Source organism: Panthera pardus, unplaced genomic scaffold (assembly GCF_024362965.1).
Source record: "Panthera pardus isolate Hobbes unplaced genomic scaffold, ASM2436296v1 HiC_scaffold_6, whole genome shotgun sequence".
In the NCBI taxonomy this organism is placed as follows: Eukaryota; Metazoa; Chordata; class Mammalia; order Carnivora; family Felidae; genus Panthera; species Panthera pardus.
The window spans coordinates 31164979-31187010 of NW_026526991.1; the positions used below are offsets into that span (position 1 = coordinate 31164979).

Genomic DNA, 22032 nt, shown 5'->3' on the forward strand with positions numbered 1-22032 from the left:
CTATTATCATGGTTGGAAACAAAAGTCTTTTCTACTTACCTCAAAAAACAACTGAATATAAAACACCTATTCAGTCCTGTGCCTCTGAGTCTGAAGGTATTTTTTAAATTACAGAATGAATGGTCAGTGTTCTTTTTTGTTTTTCTTTTTCTTTTTTCTTTTTTGTAAAAAATATGGATCTTGCATAATTTGCTGCTGTCAGATGTCACTCATCAATATAGCACTTAGATAGCCATGCACAAAGACTAGCTCTTGTAGAGCTTACATCTTTCTAAAAGACACATACATACATAAAATACTCATAGTATTTTATCATATATACCATGTATGGATTACAATATGTATCATAATAGAAGTATGTAAATGTTTTTAGTTGTAGCATAAAGGAGGTAAGACTTTTGGGGGGAATATGGCCAGAGAAATTTGAAGTGATCACACTAGTTTTCAGGATAAGAATCAAAAAGTGGCCATGCTAGCCGGAAGACCAAAGTCTATGAAGGAGTCCTGAGAGATGAGTGTCCTCTCATATCTTGTATTATCCCATGATTCTCCCTTATAAAAGTGTTCAAGTTACCCAAAAGGAATTGGGTTTTCACAGTAAAAGTAATTAACTTTATATACCAAGCTAAAAGGATGTTTAAGATCCTTGCAGACAGTATTTGAGAAGAATATTGGAAGAAATTCTTACTTTGACATTACCTTATACATCTTCTAAAAAGAGAGTCTTTGAGTCAGACCTCCTGGGCTTATATCCCAGCATTAGCCCTTGGATAACTGTGTGACCTTGGGTGAGTTACTTAATTTCTCTGGACTTGCCAGTCAAATGAAGGATAATAATACCTCCTTCAGAAGGTTTCTGTGAGGTTTTAAATGTGTTAAGACACATGAACTTGGAGCCTTGCCTGTGAGAAGTAAGGGCAGTATTTTCAGAAGTACCAAATAAAAGCTGTGCTATCTATGCATGGGGCGCCTAGGTGGCTCAAGTCTTGATCTCACAGCTCGTGAGTTCAAGCCTCGCATCAGGCTCTGCTGACAGCTCAGAGCCTGGGCCTGCTTCAGATTCTGTGTCTCCCTCTCTCTCTCTCTCTCTCTGTCCCTAACCCACTCTCATTCTGTCTCTGTCTCTCTCAAAAATAAATAAACATTAAAAAAAAAAAAAAAAAAAGCTGTGCTCTCTAGTTAACAGGTTTACAACCTATTGGAAATAAGTACGGACCCCCCCCCCCCACACACACACACAATGGAAACCCAAACCCTTAGACATTTCACTTCCTGGTTCTTCTTACCCTCTCTGTTTTTCAGGCTTTGCAATGAGCATGTGCCAAAGAGCAAAGGGAGGAGGGACTGAAAGTCTCTGTGTCACCTCAGGGAATGTACATTTGTTCCAGTCAGACTGCTTTCTGCTTGACATGGGCCATAGGCATTGTCTGTGTCCCAGGCGGTAACCTCTATTACTCAGCCAATGAGGAACCAGAGGAAGGACTTGCATGCTAGGAAAAAAATGGTTTGCCGCAACTTCCCTGAGCGTGCCTGTCCCTCAGACACCCAGTCTTGCAAGAACGTTGATTAAAGCCTCACTTCACTATGCTCCGAGTCTCCATGTCCCTCCTTTGATTGGGCCAGTGGGCTTATTTCTCACAATGCCTTATGTATGTGTTCATCATTAATTGTTAGAATTGTCAGATACACCAAGCCTGTGGGTCAGTAAATGTGGCAAGCCTACAGTGAGCTTTGAATCTGAATCATGGAGGGAGACTGAGCTACAGGTTTTCTAAGCACCAAGAGATCCATGTTCACAGACATGGTGATGCCCATAAGCAGAATCATTCGAAATAGTAGTTCAGCAAAATTGTAGCGCAGTTTTTTGTGTCCTGTGTTTGAACAGATGTTGTGTGTTATTAGTCAAACCAAACAAATCAGTTCCCATAAATTTTGGACAATGGACCCTTTTCATAATAACGAGAGAACCATTATAACAACAACCCAGGGATTTGGGATTACTCAAATCCTGTCCAGATGAGCCCCCTTACCTCACAAGTTTTCTGGAACAATCTTTACTAAAAGCAAAGCCTTGTTACTAGCTTGGGCTTTGACCCCAGACACCCACCATATGGGCCTTGAGGCAGACAGTTCAAATCTCATTGATCCCACATAGATAGCAGCAATAGAAATTCTTGGGAGCCAAACTATGAAGGTGTGAACAAGCCTTTTCTTACAACATCCTTTTTCTTTCTCTGCAAGAGGGATGGCAGTATCAATGGAGAGAACCAAAGGCTGGCTCTTAAGCTCTTTGCATTAATGAGAAATAACAAAAGCAAGGTAACATTGACCCCATAAGAAGGTGAAGCTCTCAGTTCTCCTGGTCCCTTTCTCCTCCCGGTCTTTACCAGGCCCCTCCCTCCGGCAAGTGGATTGCTTCTATGTCTTAGATGATAAGACTTTGGGGCCAAAGTCCTGGAGCAGGGAGGGGAAGGACTTTTAAAATGGTTAAAAAGTCACAATACTCTGGAAGCGTGAGGTGAGTTCTCTTTAATTAGATCTCTCCTCCAGCATGGCTTTGTTTGGAACACCTTCTTTAGGGGCCGTCCTACCTGAGAAAGATTGTGAGTGGGGAATCCCAGGATGCCTCTTTCTCTAGTAGCCTGCTTCTGCTTGTTGCTGTAGTGGGCCTGGTCCTTCCTGTGCTCTGAAGGGCTCAATTCAAGATTCGGCTTTTTGAAAGAAGGGGAAAAACAGGGTGTTTGGCTGCCTTGATTCCAGGGCATCTGGCTACCCAAACATACGTAATGGAATTTTCCATAGCACCATCCTGGCTCATTAGTTTTCCATTGGAGTCGGGGGACAAAAATATCAGAAGCTTCCTCTGTTCTCTCTGTATACCTTCATTAGGGGATCCCTCCAGGACGTCACCTTGTCAAATCTGTCATAACTACACAGCAGTCCCAATAGACACTGTGGGCCATAGCAGAGTGGCCCCCTGGGAGAAATCAAACTTGTTACTGGAATGCAACCACAAATAGCCAAGTTATTTACAGACAGTGATATTAAAATGCCTAAAATGGCAAAAATTGCTTATAACTCTGAATCCATTTTCTGAGAGAAAACTCTTTTATAAATGGTAGTCAAATCCCAGACTAGTACACATAATCTTCTGTAACCCTTAAAATAGCTATATTATCATAATGACAGTAGTACTACTTCAATTCTACCAAATCCCATTTTGTAACTCTGGCTTACTTTGCTGAAAGAATTCATGTTGAACTCCACTTTAAAACTCCTGAAACTTCTTTCCCATGGGGCTGTAGGATGGGGGATGGGCCAGAAGATACAGTAGTTGAGTCTTAAGGAAGTGATTCAGGATGGATGACCCCACTTCCCTATCCAGATAGTCTCCCTGTTCCTTATGTGTAAGGGGTACCCATGACTCACTAACCCTCCCCTTAACACACACACACACACACACACACACACACACACACGAACTTCCTATTAGAGCCTTTGGGAAACAGGAATCCTAGAATTGAACTTCCTGCTCCCAGTTTACAAATGGTGGGGAAATGGGCAATTCCTGTTCTCCCTGCAGTAGATCGCATTTGTTTCTTGCCTCTCAGGTTAAATCTGTAAGTTCATTTTCTCCTTATAAATGTTTATACACGTAACAGTGGTTTGGTTCTTTTACATTATATACTTTAGGTACTTAATATGTTAAATAGGTGACCGTAGGCTGACCCAGTAACCCAGATCTTGCGCAATATTATAGCCCCAAATGGTCACTTTACCTTGGATTAGTTTACATTTTGTTCTTATAATTGCTGAAAATGTATAAAACTTTTCAGGTTTGACTCTCACCAGTTGGCATGTGTGTCCGTGTGTTCTAACAGCTAAGCTGTTCCTTGTAAGGAGATACAGGAGAAGAGACCCTTGTGGGAGATGTGTTTTGTTTAATTCATCGATCATTCTGCCAAGCAGGATCAAAGCCGAGGAGGACCAATTTAATCTCACACGTTTTCTCTCTCGCGCTGTTACTTTATTTAGAGTAAGCAATGAGAGGACACTGGTTCTTTCAACCATTCTTAGTGTTTGGTACTCTGGGGCTTTCCAATGTAAGTCTGAAAAATTAAACCTTTAGTCCTTAGCACCGTGTTGGGCATTCTCTGGCGTGCAGTAAATGTATACCGGAGATGTGGTGAGGCAATGCCATGACTCTGAGGGTGAGGTACCTAAAAGGACCCTAACCACAAAGTATATTTAATGACTTAATATATGCAGCAGGCCAAACAGCATAATGCATACCGACCTTGATCCAGAATGCAACACGTCCTCTAAAATTTCTTGGCAAGATGTCACGAGTGAAAAAGTGAAAAGGTTTTAGATTTCCTTGATAGTATAAATAATTTTTAGGAAAATGTCGTCTGTGGTCCATATGTGTCAACATTAACCAAGTCAGATAACCTTCTGTGGGTTTTCTTTTCTTTTTCCTCGTACGTATTTTGGAGACGACACGGACTTGTATTGCTGTCCCAAAACAAGGCTCAGCAGAAAAACCAGTTTTCCAAATATTCCAAACAGAGATAGGTCAAGAGTACGTTATGGCAACAGGTGGGGTCAACCACACACAGCATGAGAGCAAACCACTAGCATGGATATGCCGTGTTCACCACTGTACTGTTTTCCTTACAGGGAAGGCCACAAATCCCATAGAAGACTCCAGCATACAATGGGCAGTCATGGCATTACCAGCGTGCTTTTCTCTTGTAATTGGATTTGCTTTTGGAGCCTTCTACTGGAAGGTAAGGGTTGCTACTCTTTTTATTTCTTGATCAAAACTTAACTTCAGATGTGTATTTGCTCATACTACATTTACATAAATGATTAACAAGCCACCCCTTTTCTGAGAAAAGATCCTACCTTAATTTAGTCTCAATAAAATCTAAATCTTAAGGCTTTGCCCTCATTCCTTATCATGCTTTGGAGAAAACCCCTCTATCTGAAAATGTATATCTAAAGGGCTCCTGTGTGGCTCAGTCGGTAAAACATCCGACTTTGGCTCAGGTCGTGATCTCATGGCCCTTGAGTTCGAGCCCCGCGTCGGACTCTGTACTGACAGCTCAGAGCCTGGAGCCTGCTTAGGATTCTGTGTCCCTCTCTCTGTCTTTCTGCTCCTCCCCTGTTCACACTCTGCCTCTCTGCCCCTCCCTCCCTCCCTCCCTCCCTCTCTCTCTTTCTCTCTCTCTCAAGAATAAAGAAATGTTAAAAAAATTGTTTTTAAATGTACACCTAAGAAATGATAACTGGTTTTAATAGCTTGAACTAAACGTAAAAAGGAAGAAATAGACTGAAAAACATATGATGCACTTAAAGCCAAACAGAAATGTCATTTGTATTATCTGCTATTTTGGATTTGTCTTCTTTTGTTCTCTTCTTACAGAAACCTGTCTCAGATTTTAAAATGTGCTAAATCATTACGACTCAACTTTTTGAAATGTCTTTTGAATTTGATTACCATTTAAATCTTTCTGTTTCTTCGTTGCTTTTTCACCTCCAGCACCCTGAAAATGTTAAGTCGCTAATACGGTGCATTTTTCATAACTTTTTATTGTAGAAATATTTTACATGCTACATGCTGGGAAACAAAACCCTGATGTTGGAGTTATTGACATAAAGATCAAAGTAGAGACCATTTACCTCTTGAATATTATACTGTCCGTTGATGTTTCTACAATCTATGTCCTTGTTCTTTTCCCAGAAGAAACAACCGAATCTCACAAGGACAGTTGAAAATATACAGATTAACGAAGAGGATAATGAGATAAGGTATTTTGTTTTGCTAAATATGTGCATAAGTAGGCTTGACATTGCCATTTCACTTGCCCTGCACGTGCTTATACATCTTTTAACAAGTTGTTTGCTCTCAGTGGTAGCTCCCAATGCATATCTGTAGTCTTTATCCACACTTCCTACCTCTCACACTTGCTTCAGTCCTACATCTCTGCTTCCCTATAGAATATACCTTCACGTCGTCTTCGTGACTCCTCTTAAGGTATCAATAGTGGCTGTCTCAGCTCTATTTCTGTACTCAGCAGAATCTTGCTTAAACTGCCCGTCATGGGGCTCTGGAGGCACACTTGTGCATAATCTCCATCTCCACACTAGCAACCAGGACACGCTCATTCCTCTGTCTGTCTCTTAGCGCTTTGGAAACCGTCATCCTCTTCATCCACCCCTTTATGATGTCTTGACTGAGCTGCGGCAGAATCTTCCCCTTCGCCCTTCTAAACTCCACCTGCAACCCTGGTTCATAAGGTTACTTCCTAGTCAGGATACTTGAGTGACTTTTCTCTTGCATACTGTCAGGATACTTGAGTGACTTTTCTCTTGCATACTTCATGTATTTGACTTCCCTTACCCCATATTGCTCCAGCACTAGTACTTTGATTTACCCCCCGTTTATAGTTTTCATTTGGCATGTTACTTTCTCTTGTATCATGCCTTCGTGTATACAGATACACCTATGAAGTACAGATAGGCATGTTTAGTATGTGTATTTGCATATGCGAGAGAGAATTTTTTTAAACAACTTGGGGAAGACTGTGTTGAGGTCTTCCTTCTTCCCTTTAGAATTACTGATGAAGATAAACTTTCCACTCGGTTTTGCCATCTTTTGTTACTGTATTTACAGAAAAAAAAAAAAAACTGCCTTTTACAATGCCCAGATCATGGTGTACCTCAGAATCTCTGTCCAAAAGCAAATAAGCATTTTTCTTGTTGTTTTTCAGTATGCTGCAAGAAAAAGAGAGAGAGTTTCAAGAGGTGTAATTGTGGCTTATATCAACACTGTTACTTTTGTGCCTTGGTAAGTTTTTAGAATTTAAGCTGAAAGATTAAGCAAGAACCCTACAGAATCTTAGATGCCAAAATTTAGAAACAAAATTTATTAAGTTGACTATTAAACTGATGTTGGTGTGGTAACTGAAGCTGTTACAATGAATTAGATGTGCACAATGCAGTCATGTGTGTTCTTACATTTTGAAAGGCAAACAGTGATTAGTCGTTCTGATTACTGGATTCATCCTGTGTGGAAGGGATACAAAAAATTAACAGCCAAGTGTTTACTATTTTTGAGGCCAGAAAATAAGTTAACCAAGGGAAATAGAACAAATTAGGGCTAAAATAAGATAATATTAATAGAGGAAGTAAAAATAAGACTAATTTCAGTTAGGCGTGACTACCATAACGTAATAGAAAAAAGCAACTCATTTGTTAGATGCTGTAAACAAGTGCATGCCACAAATCTTTCCTTGCTATCTTAAGGAAAAGGATAAATGATCAAAATAGCTTGTAAATCAGGAGAAGAAAGTTGTCAAGGTAAAGGGCCACCTGCCCCATGACTGTCCAGAGCCAGGATGCAGTAAACCTACACCAGAAACAGATACCTGATGTTCATACCTCCTCTCCTGTCTACTTTCACAGCTGCTGAGTGGCAGACCCTGGATTAGTGTGGGGGAGGGGGAGGGCACCCTGAATGGCACCCACCTGAGCCAACGTCAGTTCTGCCCTTCTCATTTCTATTTGTGCTAACTGGCTGTTAGTTTTGTTACGGCCACCGGATCGCAACACATTGATCACAGTGGTGTATGAATGTCCTCTCATCCTCCTGAGTCTTCAGTTCTTTCCCTGCCCTCCCTCATGGTCAGAAGATCACCCACTCTCCGGGGTTATGAGATACATGGTCTGTGGTGAGCTTCGCCTTTTCTTTGTAGATCACTGTCCTTCCAGTTTCATTTCTGTCCCAGATTCAGAGATTTCTCTCCAGAGAGCTTTTTGCCTTCTCCAGGAGCTCACTCTGATAGTTGGAAAACATTTTCCAACAGTCCCAAATAAGATGATACAATAACAATGTCGCCTATTTCTCTAACATTTTAACCCTGCTATTACACAGACTTCATTTCAGCCTTTAATCGTGCTCTGGATCACCATATCCAAACCATAAATAGCACTTTCCCCCCCCCCTGCTCACGATCTTACCTCCTCTCTAAGGTCATGTTTTCTGTCAAATAATGAATAGACCTTTCATTCAATACTTTTTATTTTCTGGAGCAGTACTCTCCAAGTTGAAATCCTAGCTTTCTAAGAAAAATAATTCCTCTGCCCTTCAACCCCAACATGAGCCTGACTGTTGCTTTCCTGTCTGCCATTTCAGTTCCCTTAAGCTAGACATCCAGAAACCACACATTAAATAGTTAATTGAGTCTTAAAGGCTCAAGTAATGTCCTGGTTGGTTTTGGATTGCATCGCTGGGATCCTGTTTTGGCACACAGGTCTTTAATCATGCGGTTTTTAATTGTGGTATTTGCCCTATGACGTTTGGAGAATGGATTATGATGGGAAAACCCAGGGCACCTGTTTAGGAGGGAAAAAATGGCATTTGAAAACAACCATGGTCAAGCAATTTCTGCATATGTCTGCTAGTCAGGGAACATTCAGGGATAGGAATTGAGCCTGTTTTTCTGTATCTCCTCATAGCAACTCAGCTTGTTGCCTATGTGTTGTAGACTCAAACCAAATACTTGTTGAATGACAGAGTGAATAAATCCTGAATGAAAGTTTAACCACTGGTAAGGAAGATAGTTCTTCTGAAGTAGGGTTTTTTATGTGCAAGATGAGTAAATTGTAGAGACCTGCTATAAAACATTATGCCCCTAGTTAACAATGCTACATTGTGTACTTAAATATGTGGTAAGAGGATAGATCTCACATTAAGTGTTCGTACCTCAATAAAATAAATTTTTAAAAATCTTTAAGAAGGTGAAGTAGGACTTATTTTTATCATGTAGGTGTGTGTGTGCGTGTGTATTTAACTTATTGATTTGGGTCAATAGGAAAGTAAAGCGTCCAAAGGGGAAATATAGTCATGAGAAATGACTATTTTTCTTAAAATGTAAAATGTTATTCATGTATACATTCAATCACATTAGGTTTAAAAAGAAGCTCTGGATCATTTAGAAATAAACTCCTCACACATTATTGAGTAGTCAATGTGAAATGGATAAGGAATGAACTGGCATTCTCCTTCATAAATATCTTACTCATCAGGTGTGCAAATCTCTCCAAGACTCAGATACCACCACCTCCAAAAAGCTGACTTCCCAAATTTATAGCCTTCTAATCCTATGTCATATGACATGTAATACTCATGTAATATTAACACATTAATAGGACTTCACAGTTACTTTTATAGTTATTTTGTGTCCACTGCTAAACCATAAGCTCTTACAGGGCAAGGTTTGTTTCTGAGTTTCATTTTGGAATCCCACCAAACTCTATAACATCTACTTTGTGCATACAGTAATGAATAAATATTTGTTGGAGGACAAATGGAGAAGATGAGAATCTCAGAAAATTGCAATAATATGAGAATAAAATTTATGAAAATAAAAACAAAAATAGACCTGGAAAGGATAGGAAAAAGGAAGACAAAAGAGCCAGGTTTCATCATGAATCTGCAGACTCCAAAGTGTGAATATGTAGGTATCATTTGTTACCATTTACTGAGTACCCACTGTGTAGAGTAAAAGCCTTTTGCTTGTCCCTATACCAACAGAGGTTTAAGGCCTGATGAAGAACTTTGTAATTTGGGGAGAGGATTGTGGTGAAGGAAAAGGTTTGGGAGAGCAGAATAGGATGCAGTAAGAGGAAATTTTCTGAGAAATAAGAAAGCCGTAGTAAAAAGTACCAAGATAGAAATGTAATATGCAGTTGTTGTTATATATTTTAAATATTAGATATGATTTGGATTATAGTCATTTTCTTGGTTAACAAGGAAGGGGAAATTACAGGGAATGACTCAGATTTATTGCAAGGATTTCTCCCTCAAGTGGAAGTTTCACCAGCTAAAAAAAAATGAAGACAAATATTGGAATACTAGAACAAAAAACGGAATAATTAGTTCTTCAAATGAAATAACCTGTAATTGGAAAGTGAAAAGAGGAAAGGTTTGATATTTTGAAAACAAGGAAATAACATGGAATATAAGGTAATGAACTAGAAACAAAAGAAACCGGTGCTAAGAGAAAATATACTAATCTATATAAACAGTTTAAAATCGACTTAGTTGACTAGCTGATGCCAAGTATTCATAAGTGGCATTCCACAAGAATTTTTCATTTATTAGCTTGTGTGTAGCAGTTTGAGAAAGAAAGAAAAGAGTATATTATAGGAAAATTTCACTCTTAATTCTTCCCACAGATGTGATTTCAGCACACTCTAGTAGATACATTGTTGGATGCAAAGCTTAATATAGCCTACTTGTGTCCTTAAATTGCCTATAGCCTACCAAAGGAAGTAAGACATATGCATAATAACCTATTTTTAAAAGCAAACTAGAAGTTTGCAAAGTTAAAACAATGAAAGGAGCTTACAAGGAAAATGCAATAAGAGATCAAAGGCACTGATTATGGTTGTACAGGATGTGTCCTTGACTCAGAGATATAGATGGTGATATGTATGGACAGACCTCTTAGAACTGTAGTATGCACACCCATAAACAGTTGCTTTATCTGAAAGGAGAAAGAAATCACTAGCAATAGGAGAAAGGCTTCATCATGTAGGTGATGGAGGTGGCATTTATACTGAGCTAGATCTTGGATGACTGGTAACATTTTAATAGCAATAGGGAAGGGGAAATCCAGACACTGCAATTGGTATAAACTAAGAGAGGCCAAAAGTACAGAGAAAGTGTTCGAGTCCATTTGTACAGTTGGACTACAGTGGGAGGTCACACATGAAGGGCTGAAATGCTGAGAAGCAAGGATGTGGGCATCAGTTTGAAAAAATTACAAATACAGGACGTGTACTCTATTGAGTAATGTAAGGAGCTATGGGAGGGCTTCAAAAAAGATGTGAGTAATATATTCAAAACCGAGTATTATGAAAGTAATGAAATGTTGGTGTGGCCGGATGGATGGAAGCAGTGAACTGGAGTCAGGCAGTCCACCTAGGAGGCCAATCTTCCAAATAGATGTGAGAGAATGATGACGTAAACTGGGGTGAGGGCCATGGAAATAGGAAAGCATGGATCTGTTTGGAGATATGCAGTGAAATAATCAACACATTCTAGTTACTGATGGAATGTGAGGCTTGACATCACAGGTAGTACTCAAGGATAATTTGGAGCCTATGAGACTAACCAGATGGCGGTGCCATTAAAAGGAAATAAGAGAAGGAGTTGTTAATAAATATTGATGGGGGCAAATGTCTTAGACTGGAAATTCAAAGAACAGTCAGGGCTGGAGGTAATAGATTTGGGGTTTGGGAGTCATCTACAAAGAATTTTAATTGAGACCTTGGAAGAAGGACTGCATCACTGAGAAGGCCCTGTTTGGTTGACAGTAAATAACATGAGTTTGTAGACACTCATTTGTCAGTGTTATTGAGACACCCCAGCATGGTAAGTGTTGAAAGTAATTTTGGGAGGTCCTGGGTGGCTCAGTCAGTTGGGCATCCGACTCTTGATTTCATCTCAGGTCATGATCTCATGGGTCATGGGTTTGAGCCCTGCATGAGGCTCCGTGCTGCCAGTGCAGTCTGGGATTCTCTCTCTCTGCCCTTACCCCCACTTTCTCTCTCAAATAAACTTATTACAAGTAGGCTGGTGGAGAGATTCATAAAAGAAACACAACCTGGACATTTCCTGCAGATCTGGGCTAAGATAGGCGATAATAGATCCTAGATTTGGAATATGGGTAACGTTGAGTCAAATTTTTATCATTTGGCACACACAGGATTTGCCAAAGATCTCTGACTCTTTACCAAATATTTCTTAAGAATTTCAGAGGATTTGCTTTTGAGCTCTTTCTGAGGACACACACATAGAGGATAAGAAGGGATCAGACTTGGGTTCAGGCCATGGCTCTGCAAATAGTTAAGCTGTAGGTTATTGGATGGGTCAGTTGTCTTTTAACCCCTGTTTTTTCAAGTTCTAGTAAGGGGATAATAAGACTCACCCTGCTTATTTCATGAGGTGGTTGCAAGGATCCCAGGGTATCATTATAAAAATTGTTGTTTTGTTTTATGGGAAAACTGTTGTCAACCTTCAAGTTTATTTTCTTTGCTAAGAGACCTGGGAACAAAACTAGAAATAGATTTCCAATCTTCTCTACTTAAGTTTAGAATTTCAAGCTATTCCTTTTTTAAAAAATATATCCTTTTTTATTCTGTGTGATTCCCTTTTGGTTTTTTAATCAAGGCTTATTTAAAAAATATCATCTACTTATATATTTTGGATTTCTGAAGTTTTCTCTTAATTGTTTCTTAATTTTCCTCTTGGGATTTAATTATCCTTTTCCCAGATGCAGGTTCTCTAGTTTCTGGAGTTCTCTGTTTGATAATTTGTCATAGTACAATTTGTAGTAAATTCATTTAGAGAGAGCAGAAAAAAATAGTGCACTTCTTACCATTTATACTGTGGAATGTTATGCAGTTTATATATAACCTTTGTGTTGATGTCAAATATTTAAAAACTGAGATATTTGAAGTCAGGAAATAAGGACGAAGGGTATTGAGTAGGGAAGAAAAAGCAACATACGCGGTTATTTAGTGGTGGTGATTGAAGATATTGTGAAGATACGATCTTTGAAAAAAATAGTTAAGTAAGTAGAGAGACTTGATGTGAAAGTTGAAAATCTAAAAGCTGAGTCCAAAGCTCAGTGGATTAGCACCCGCTCTGAAGAACTGAAACAATGTCTGGCTTTAATGTTTCAACAAGTATAAGTTATGTTAAGGCCAAATGAACCTCCCCAGAGACTTTGTCCGGATGTGATGGAGGATTTCTTCCTTTTCTTGGCTGACAGTATTGAAAGCCCTCTTGCTGCTGCTGTTTCCTCAGTTGGGAGAAGTGATGGCTTAGCAGTTAAGATACTGGCATTGCTCAGTGACCAGAAGGCTGCTGTTTGTTGATGGTCTCTTATTAGCTTCTCCACTGATGTCTCCTTAATGCTACTGCATTTCTCTCTCGACACTGTCTTTGTCTTTCAAAAACCCTCTCCCCTCACTATGTATATACTACCTTTTCATAGCCTGGCTAGAGAAATTCAAGGCTGCAAAATAACCCTCTTACCACAAATGGAAACAATCTATAGTATGCAAATGGGTGTGAAGGCCACTGGGTATTCATTCATCCATCCTTATGTTCCAGGAATATTTATTGAATATTTCCTCTGCCAGGTATTATTCTAGGTGTTGGAGTACAGCAGGAAAAAAGATAGACAAAGGTCTCTGTCCTCATGGAGCTTACATTTTAATGAGAGGAGAGAGTCAAACAATGAGTAAGATCATTCAGATAATGTTAAATGTTCCCAGGGAGGTCACGGAGAGTGACTAATCATTGCATCTAGGAAAAGATTTGTCAAGTTCTTGTAGCTTGTGTAAGTGAAGCTTGTATTTTAAGTATATTACTCATTCTGTAGTCCTATGAATTCAGCTATTGAGAATGGAAAGAAGGCAGAAAGCAGATACACCATAATCTCTCTCTTTTCTTTCCTCTCTAGGCGGGTAACAGTTCATGTTTGCTTCATAAATGAAGCAGCTTTAAACAAATTCATATTCTGTCTGGAGTAACAGACTGCATTTTTATCTGTTCTTGCTACCCATGACTCTATATGGATGATTCACAAGTTGGAACAAAGTGTTTTACTGTGAAACTGGCACTGAATTAATCATCTATAAAGAAGACCTTGCATGGAGCAGGACTCTATTTTAAAGACCTGGGGGACTGGTGGTCTCATTTAGAACTTGCAACTGACGTTGGGAGAGAAAGCACGTGTCCCCGATTGCATGCACCATTTTGCATGCCTCCAGAAGTGTCTAATTGCTGAAAAGTCACATAGCTTTATTTTCAGTTACAACCTGCAGTTCATAGTAATCTTGGTCTTTGCAAGTAGATTTCATCCTGTATAGTGGGGATAATTTTTCTGAAATGAATCTAGAAAAAATGTTAAAAACAAAAACTCAACAGCATCAGCCAGTCTACATTTAGAAAGCAGTAGGAACAAAATGATTGGAGTAGGCAACATGTCAGCCTTGTAGCTGCTAATTAATGGTCTGGGTCTGATCTTGGTCTCTTCTTGACATAAACCTATCTCCCACTAGACAAATGGACATGGTTAGCTGGATCTATCCATGCTTGGGAGTCAGTATTGTAGTAGAACAGTGATGACATCAATAAAATGGAAAAAAAAAAACCTGAATGGGAGAAAATAATTGCAAGTCAAATATCTGATAAGGGGCTAATAGCTAAACCTACCAAGAACTCCTACAATAATAGCAAAAAAAAAAAAAAAAAAGAAAAGAAAAGAAAAAAATCTCTAACTTAAAATGGGAAGATCTGAGTAGATGTTTTTCCAAAGAAGACCTGCAAATGGCCAACAGGTACATGAAAAGATGCTCACCATCAATCACCAGAGCAATACAAATCAAAACCACAATGAGATATCCCTCATACCCGTTAGAATGGCTATTATCAAAAAGATAAGAATTAAAAGGGAACCCTGTGCACTGTTGGTGGGACTGTATATTGGTGCAGTCGCTATGGGAAATTTTGAGTTTCCTCAAAAAAATTAGAACTGCCATGTTATCCAGGAGTTCCACATCTGGGTATTTGAGGAAAATGAAAACACATTCTAAAAGATGTATAAGCCCTATGTTCATTGCATTATTATTTATAATAGCCAAGATATGGAAACAATGTAAGTGTCCATCAATAGATGAATAAAGAAAATGTGTTACATGTGTGTGTGTATAACACACGTATTATACATACAGTTGATTCCGCTCTAAAAATGAAATCTTGCCATTTGTGACAACATGGATGGAACTTGAGGGCATTATGCTAAGTGAAATAGGTCAGAATGAGAAATACCATATGATCTCTCTTATATGTGGAATCTAAAAAAAATTTTTAGGTAAAAAAATTAAAAATACCAAGCTCATAGATACAAAGGACAGATTGGTAGTTGCAAGGGATGGGGGTGGTTGGGAGAAATGGATGAACTGGGTTGTTTTTGTTTTGGTTTGCTTTGGTTTAAGTAAGTTGAATAAAAATGTAAAAAAAAAAAAAAAAAAAAAAAAAAAAACAACAACAAACCACCCCCTAAAAAAAACATTGATGCCTTTGCAGAGAGGAGACTCTCCAAAGGAGTTATGGCCCAAAGAAGCCATGAACACTGAACAGCATGGTCACTGAGGAGGACATTTTGCACCCCTTTCCCCTACCACTTATAGAGTGTATAAATTGTGCTTGCAAAATATATTATGAAATGTTTATATTCTAAAACTATTACAGAGTTATGTAAAGGGACTTAAGAGAAATTGCTGAATGTATGAAGGTCTCATTTTCAATTTACATCATGAGAGAAACTAAAAATTATATTTAGTATCTAAGATTAGAAAACCACACCCACATGGTAATATGGGTATTGAAAATTAGGTTACTTGGCTTTTATAAGAATGAAAGGAATCAGGAAATTTTAGTTATTTCTCATATAATCACCATTATCAGTTTAAGGGATCCATTTATTTAAAATCAGGCACTCTATATTAATATTTATGAATTTAAAATAGCGAGCTTTATGTAGTTACGCATGTCAGTTTGCTGTTTAAAATGTGTGACAGCGTTTGTTGTATTAAGAGTGAATTTGGTAAGAATTCTCAAGATGGACACCATGCTTTTAAACTAAAACTTGTAAGACATTTTGTGAATTTCCCTTGACATTTTTTTTAATAGTCGAAGATCTGACTAAAGAAATGGTTTCTTGTGGTTTAAGATTCTTTCAGTAGATCATGAACATACAGATGAAGGGATCCAAAGCTTTCTATTATAATTTAATTCTTGTTATAACATTATTGTCATGTTCTACCCCCTCAGATGATCATTTTCAATGTAGTGATACAAAAGGGCATGAAAAACTGCTAGCTTTCCTTTATTTCAAAAGTCCAAGAATTTCTAGTATAGTTGGACTTCATGTTAAAAGATCCAAATACAACCCCAGTGAAGCGGCTTTTGCGTTTTGTACCAAAAAGCCCAGATGATTTCTACGATCCCTTCCTTCTCTAAAGTGCTGGGCTTCCTCAGATGGTAGTCATTTCTCTAAGATACAACCCAGGTGCTTTGGGAAGCTGCATTGACTTACTCAGGCCCTTAAATATCCCATGGATCAAACGTTTAGTAATAAAACCAGCGATCAGTTTAATTGCTGAAAGGACCTGACTCTCAGTGTGTGACTTTGATTTTTTTGAAGAAACTAGATATAAGTTAGTATGAGTCATGTGTGTAGGTCAGGTGTAGATTGAGAAGACTGATACTTCTCAATTTAATAGTTTATTTCACCAATGGTTTTGATTTTCTTAGCCATGAGAAAATGCTGTTAATGAGCTTGAGAGTACAATAAATGCACTTTTATTCTCAAAGGCAGGAGCTGGGTTTTAACGCTCAAGGACATGGTCCTAATCAATAGAGTTAAATAACAAATTCAGCAAGTTATGAAATCTGGCATCATAGGCAAGGGGTGATATATTCTACCTAATTAAATGTATTAGTTCATTGAGAGTTACGTGAATTACCAATTTTTAAAACACTAAAGTTCAGTAAAATGCATGAACAGTAGAAAAAGGCTGAACATGATTTTGGATGCTGGCTGCTTGGGAATTATATGTCATATCTGCTTTGAGATGAATATGTGTGTGTGTATGTGTATGTGTGTGTGTGTATATATATATATACACACACACACATACACACATTTGCTTTATTTTATCTGATATGTGTGCTGAATATCCTTCAGAAATCATGGAAAACTCACAACTGATATTATCAATCATGAAATCACCTTTTAAATTGGTGCCATGTATCTGATATCTTTTGTAATGTTCCAAAATTGCCTTTTAAAATGATCTCAGAAGTCTGCAGATTCTAAATTATACTAAAAGCTTTGCACCTCTTTGGTAGAACACAAGTCTATAAAGAAACTGGCTCTGTGATAAATGGTGCCTGCCCAGTAATATCAAAGTGTTGCCGGATTTTGTATTATAATCTAACGTGCTTACCACACTGCCATTTTTTAATGAGTCAGAGACAAATTTCAGTTTTTTTTCAATATGATAATAGAATAAGTACCCTATTCTCTTTAAAAAGAATTAAGTATATGAAGAATGAAAACATGTGTTTTTTAATGTAGTGTTTGCTTTTCGTAAGAATTAACACATTTAATTGAGTATGAAAGTACTTCGGGGAAACTTTGTGGCATATTTTGGTATTCTAATTCAACTGAGGTTTGAAATTAACAGAAAAATCCATTCATGATTCATGATTTATGGATATCTCAATATTTTTCTGCAGCTAGGCTTTGGTTTCAAAATGTAATTCCCATATGGGGCTTTTAGCCATTTCCCACGTATTCTTAGAAATTTTTCAAAAGACAGTTTCGCATAGTGAGGCAGATGTTGGAAAAAATTGTGAGAAACTTCTCTGCTGTTAACGGATATTGGTAAGTCACCTCTTCTCTTTGGATCTCCATGTTTTATTTACGGTGAAGTTGGAGGTCACACCTTAGGTGTGAAACCTATTGATATCTGACTGACAAAGACAACAAAATAGATCTGAAACTATTCCATATGAGATATTCCATTCTGATCTGTGAATAATCAGTTTGAACACGAAAAGTCATTGCTATTCTTGTTTGTAATGTAAATAGGATCCATTAGTAAAAGTAAAATTCAATCTCCTATAGGGTGAATTGGGTAACCATTTACACAAGAGATGGCTTTTTCCTTTGCTTAAGTAAACATTTTTGGATCACCTCTGAAGAATGAAAACCACAAGTGCATTTTAGTCAGGAAGAGATACTGTAAGATATGTGCAACATTTGGAAATGCACCAAATTAAGCATTTAAATGCTGTCATTTTATTAAAAGCTTAGAACAGAAATGTAAGATGCTTAAAGTTTTTGAGTGCCAAAAAATAATTTATAATCCATTTGGAAAGGGGTCATCCATAAATTTCATTTTAAAATTAGAAGGTGGGATAAGAATTTTAAAGTAAGCCAGCTTGTCTTTGAAACAGTATTATTTTGTAAAATTGGCATTAAAATATAAACATTGAAATTCTAACTAGTTAATTTATGATATTTTATTGCACAAATTATGGTTTTGCTGCTTTTCATTAACAAGTCTGGAAATGCCTTTGTTACAAATAAAGTAATGGTACTTTTATTTCCTAACAAGATGTTTTAGAAATAATTTAAAGTGGATATTCATAATCCTAAAATGTTTCCTAAGCATTGTAAATTTATAACTGCCATCTCCAACTACATCCTTATGATGTTTTTAAAAATAAAATTGTTTTAAAAACATAGTATTTTCAACTACTTGATTTCTCAGCTATAAGGCTCAAAATTTTTCAATAAAAATATCCTATATTCTAAGGATTAATGTGTGATTATAGTGTCCATTTGTTGCTATTTTTTAAATTGATGGACTTGAAAAGTATTCAAACATTTAGATGGATGCATAGATACATTGCTAGTTCATTCATAGATTGGAGTTTGCATATTGTAATGTAAATGTATGTCAACACTATTCTAGTTTATTATGACTGAAGTGTAATTAAATAAAAAACGTTGTAAAATGTGATGTGTATGTGTATATACTATATGTGTACTTTTTAAACTAGGTATATGTCCTGACCCTTTTTTATACAGGTTTGAATTTGAAATTACATTATATATATACATATACTTTATTGTTCTAAATAAAGAATTTTATGCACTCTCATAAGTTTGCCTTGTCATTTGATATCAAGGTTATCACACATATTTAAAAAATGGTTGAGCATATAAGCTAAAATCTAGATTTTGTTATAATATGGACGTATTTATCGGTTACTAAAATAGGTAGGGTAATCGAAGAAGATAAAGTTAACACTGTTTGACCTCAAGAGGTTTCTAACTTGGTTGGGGAGAAGATCTGAAAACGACTATAATATTTATAAAAACACACTGAAGTTATTACCTAAGTATAAAGCTGAGGTCCAGTTAATGTCCTTAGAGCATGCAGAAAGGAGGAATGGATATAGACTACATGGGATTATGGAGGAGTTGGGTGTTTGGGCTAATAAGACTTACAAGGGTGAGACAAATTTTGACAGAGGAGAATTAGGCCCAGTCTGAGCAGCACCTTCCAAAGCAAGAAGCTATACAAGTTCTTATTCTATCAGATCAAATCAGTGCGCCCAGAGTATATAATGCAAAAAGAGATACACAGAGAGATGAGAGCATGACCTCGAATGTCACAACAAGGAGGGTAGACATTCTTAGGGGCCATGGGAAACCACTGTGTGTTTCTGAGAAGAGGAATGGCAAGATCAAACACCATGGTGGCTAATGTGGTTTAGGCAATAAATCATTATCCTGCTAACCTCTGGTCGGTATTTGACTTTTCGGACCATATACCCTAGCTTTATGACATAATATTTATTCACCCACCATTTCTTTTCAACTTCTTTGCTTATTCTGCCTTTTCTGTTCAGCCTTTGTATTGCAATTTCACCAATTTAAGCCTAGACAATTTTAATAACCTCCTAACTGATCACACATACCTAGCCCTTTTTCAATCAGTTCCTCAAGTTAGAACAAATAATATGGAGACATCTGATATTTTTCTCTGGTTGGAACACTTAAATCGTTTCTCATTATTTTCAAAGGAAAACCCAAATGCCTTAACATGGCTTACAAGGCCCTCCTTGGTCCATCTCATAATTTGGGGGAAGGAGAGGAGATTGCTAATTGTTTTTACTTTTAAGCCATAAACAATGTGAGGGGTAGGACCATGAATATTTATAACACTATGTTCCCCAAATTTAATATAATAAAGTGTGTAATGAAACAAAATTTTAACTGAGTAGATACTACCTATTGTAATGTCTGATAAGTTATTTTCTATAACATTTTATTATGAACAGTTTGAAATATGTATAAAAATACAGTAGTGTAATGTAACCCCATGTAACCATAGCCTAGGTTCAACTTTACTCAACTACAGAATGATCTTGTATCTAAGTCTCCTATCTATACTCTTTATCCACTCCCCCTTTCATATTACTTTTAGGCCAATACCCAAAAATATTTGATCTGTAAATATGTATTTCTAAATTTAAAAAAAAAACCTTGATATACTTGCCACACTTAAGAAAAATGAACAATTCCTTAATATTAGAGTCAGTAAGTATTCATATTTCAATTGTCTCATCATTATACATTTCAATATTGCACTACAGCAGGCTATAAAATAAAGGCAAAAGTATCCCTTCAACATTCATTGTATTTAGATCCCCCCCACACACACACACAGATGAGCACCATTACTTTGTGTTAACTTTGAGAACTTTTTGGCATAAGCAAACTATATACATATATGTGAATATGTGTGTGTGTGTGTGTGTGTGTGTATATATATATATATATATACACATATATATGTATATAATGCTATTCTGTAGCCTTACATTTTTCATTTATTAGAAGAATGTGTAACATTCAATAGACCTCTATTCACTGTGCCACAATAGCCAGGAAATTATAGATGGACACTGAGACTGTAATATAATGTGTGCCCTTTGGAATTCCAAAGCCGATACTTTGCAAAATCCAATGTATTTTCAAAACTTTTCCTTCATCTTACTCAAAATTAAAGTGAGTCTGTCTTCTGAGGATGTATCTATCTCTTCAGCCCTCTCATTTGGTGGCTGTGTTTCCTCCATAACAATCACAGGGTCCAGAAGTGAGTTATCTGTTCTTACCGCTTCTGTATTACTTTCTCCTCCCTCCTCCCTCCCAGATTTGAATCTCATTAGATTTTCCACTGCCACTCACTGTTCCTTCCATATATAACTCCCAGGCTCTACGGCCTCATTTCTTGATGGTGTTAGCATCTGGTTCACTGTCACTCATTTGTACTCCTGTCTTCATTCTTGGGATTTTGATATGCACATAAATGATCCTTTCAACATCCTGTCCCTTCAGGTCCTCGAACTTTTCTCCTAATGAACCAGTCCTCAACACCATCCTAGTCCCCTAGTTTGATGGTCTTCCTGTAGCCTTTGTCATTGCCATTAATTGCAATCCATTCATCTCTTCAATTCCATGTATTCCATCTCTGACCACCACTTTGTATCTTTCCAGTTTATTCTCTTTGATCCAGTGGGCCTGTCAATCTATCGATTCTACCATTTTCCACTAATTGTCAAACTTGATGTCCTCTCTTCTCTCCTTATACAGGTTAAAACCCACAATCCAGCATTAATAATCACTCTCCTGCATATACCTTCTATTTAATCCCTCTCATTTCCTAATATTTGCTTGTTAAATGACAACCCTGCTCAAATCCAGTTCTCTATGCACTCTCTGTCTGCACTCGTATGGCTAAACACGTCTGGTGTACAACACGCCATCATGCCTACTAATTTCTCTGTAGATTCCTTCCCATCAAGTGGGTCTTAATGCTGCTCAACAATTCTATTTCTCTAGTCCATTGCTTTTCCATTCTCATAGCTATTTCATACATTATTTTCTCTTCCAAACCACCCATTACATTCCTCATTCCCACTCTTAGCCGATAAGCTTGATTGCTATTTTACCTGCAGACTGAAAGAATAGAACTTCCAAAGACCCCTAATGCCTGGAGGCTGATTTTCTGTGAAGCTAAAGAAATTCAGGTTTCTGGTCCTCACTTATACAGGCCCTCTATATGTCATAGAGAGGAGCTAGCAATGTATTCATATAGTAATATATTTTTGTAAAATTTGCAGCCATTTGCATTTATCTTTAAGATATTAAAGTACCTCTCATGTGGGAATGGCTTCCAGAAACACTCCCACTGGACACTGTGCCAATTTACTAGGACACCATGACCTAAAAGTATATGTGAGGTTGTATCATGATGCCCTAGTGAATGTGTCTTATGGATCTGGCACCAGAAGTATGCGGG

At 37.4% G+C, this 22032-nt stretch overlaps 1 protein-coding gene across 5 annotated transcripts in view; it reads left to right on the forward strand.

The window, feature by feature from the left end:
• KITLG (KIT ligand) overlaps positions 1–18825 on the forward strand; it is an 85559-nt gene extending 66734 nt beyond the window's left edge. For 4 of the 5 annotated variants that reach the window (XM_053896052.1, XM_019446394.2, XM_019446390.2 and 1 more), the window contains 4 exons: positions 4681–4790; positions 5747–5814; positions 6777–6853; positions 13545–18825. In XM_053896052.1, coding sequence (XP_053752027.1) covers positions 4681–4790; positions 5747–5814; positions 6777–6816 — 218 coding nt within the window. In that variant the 3' untranslated portion in view covers positions 6817–6853; positions 13545–18825. The remainder of the gene's footprint in view (positions 1–4680; positions 4791–5746; positions 5815–6776; positions 6854–13544) is intronic. The other variant, XM_019446391.2, reaches the window with a different exon arrangement.
• The last annotated feature ends 3207 nt before the right edge of the window (positions 18826–22032 follow it).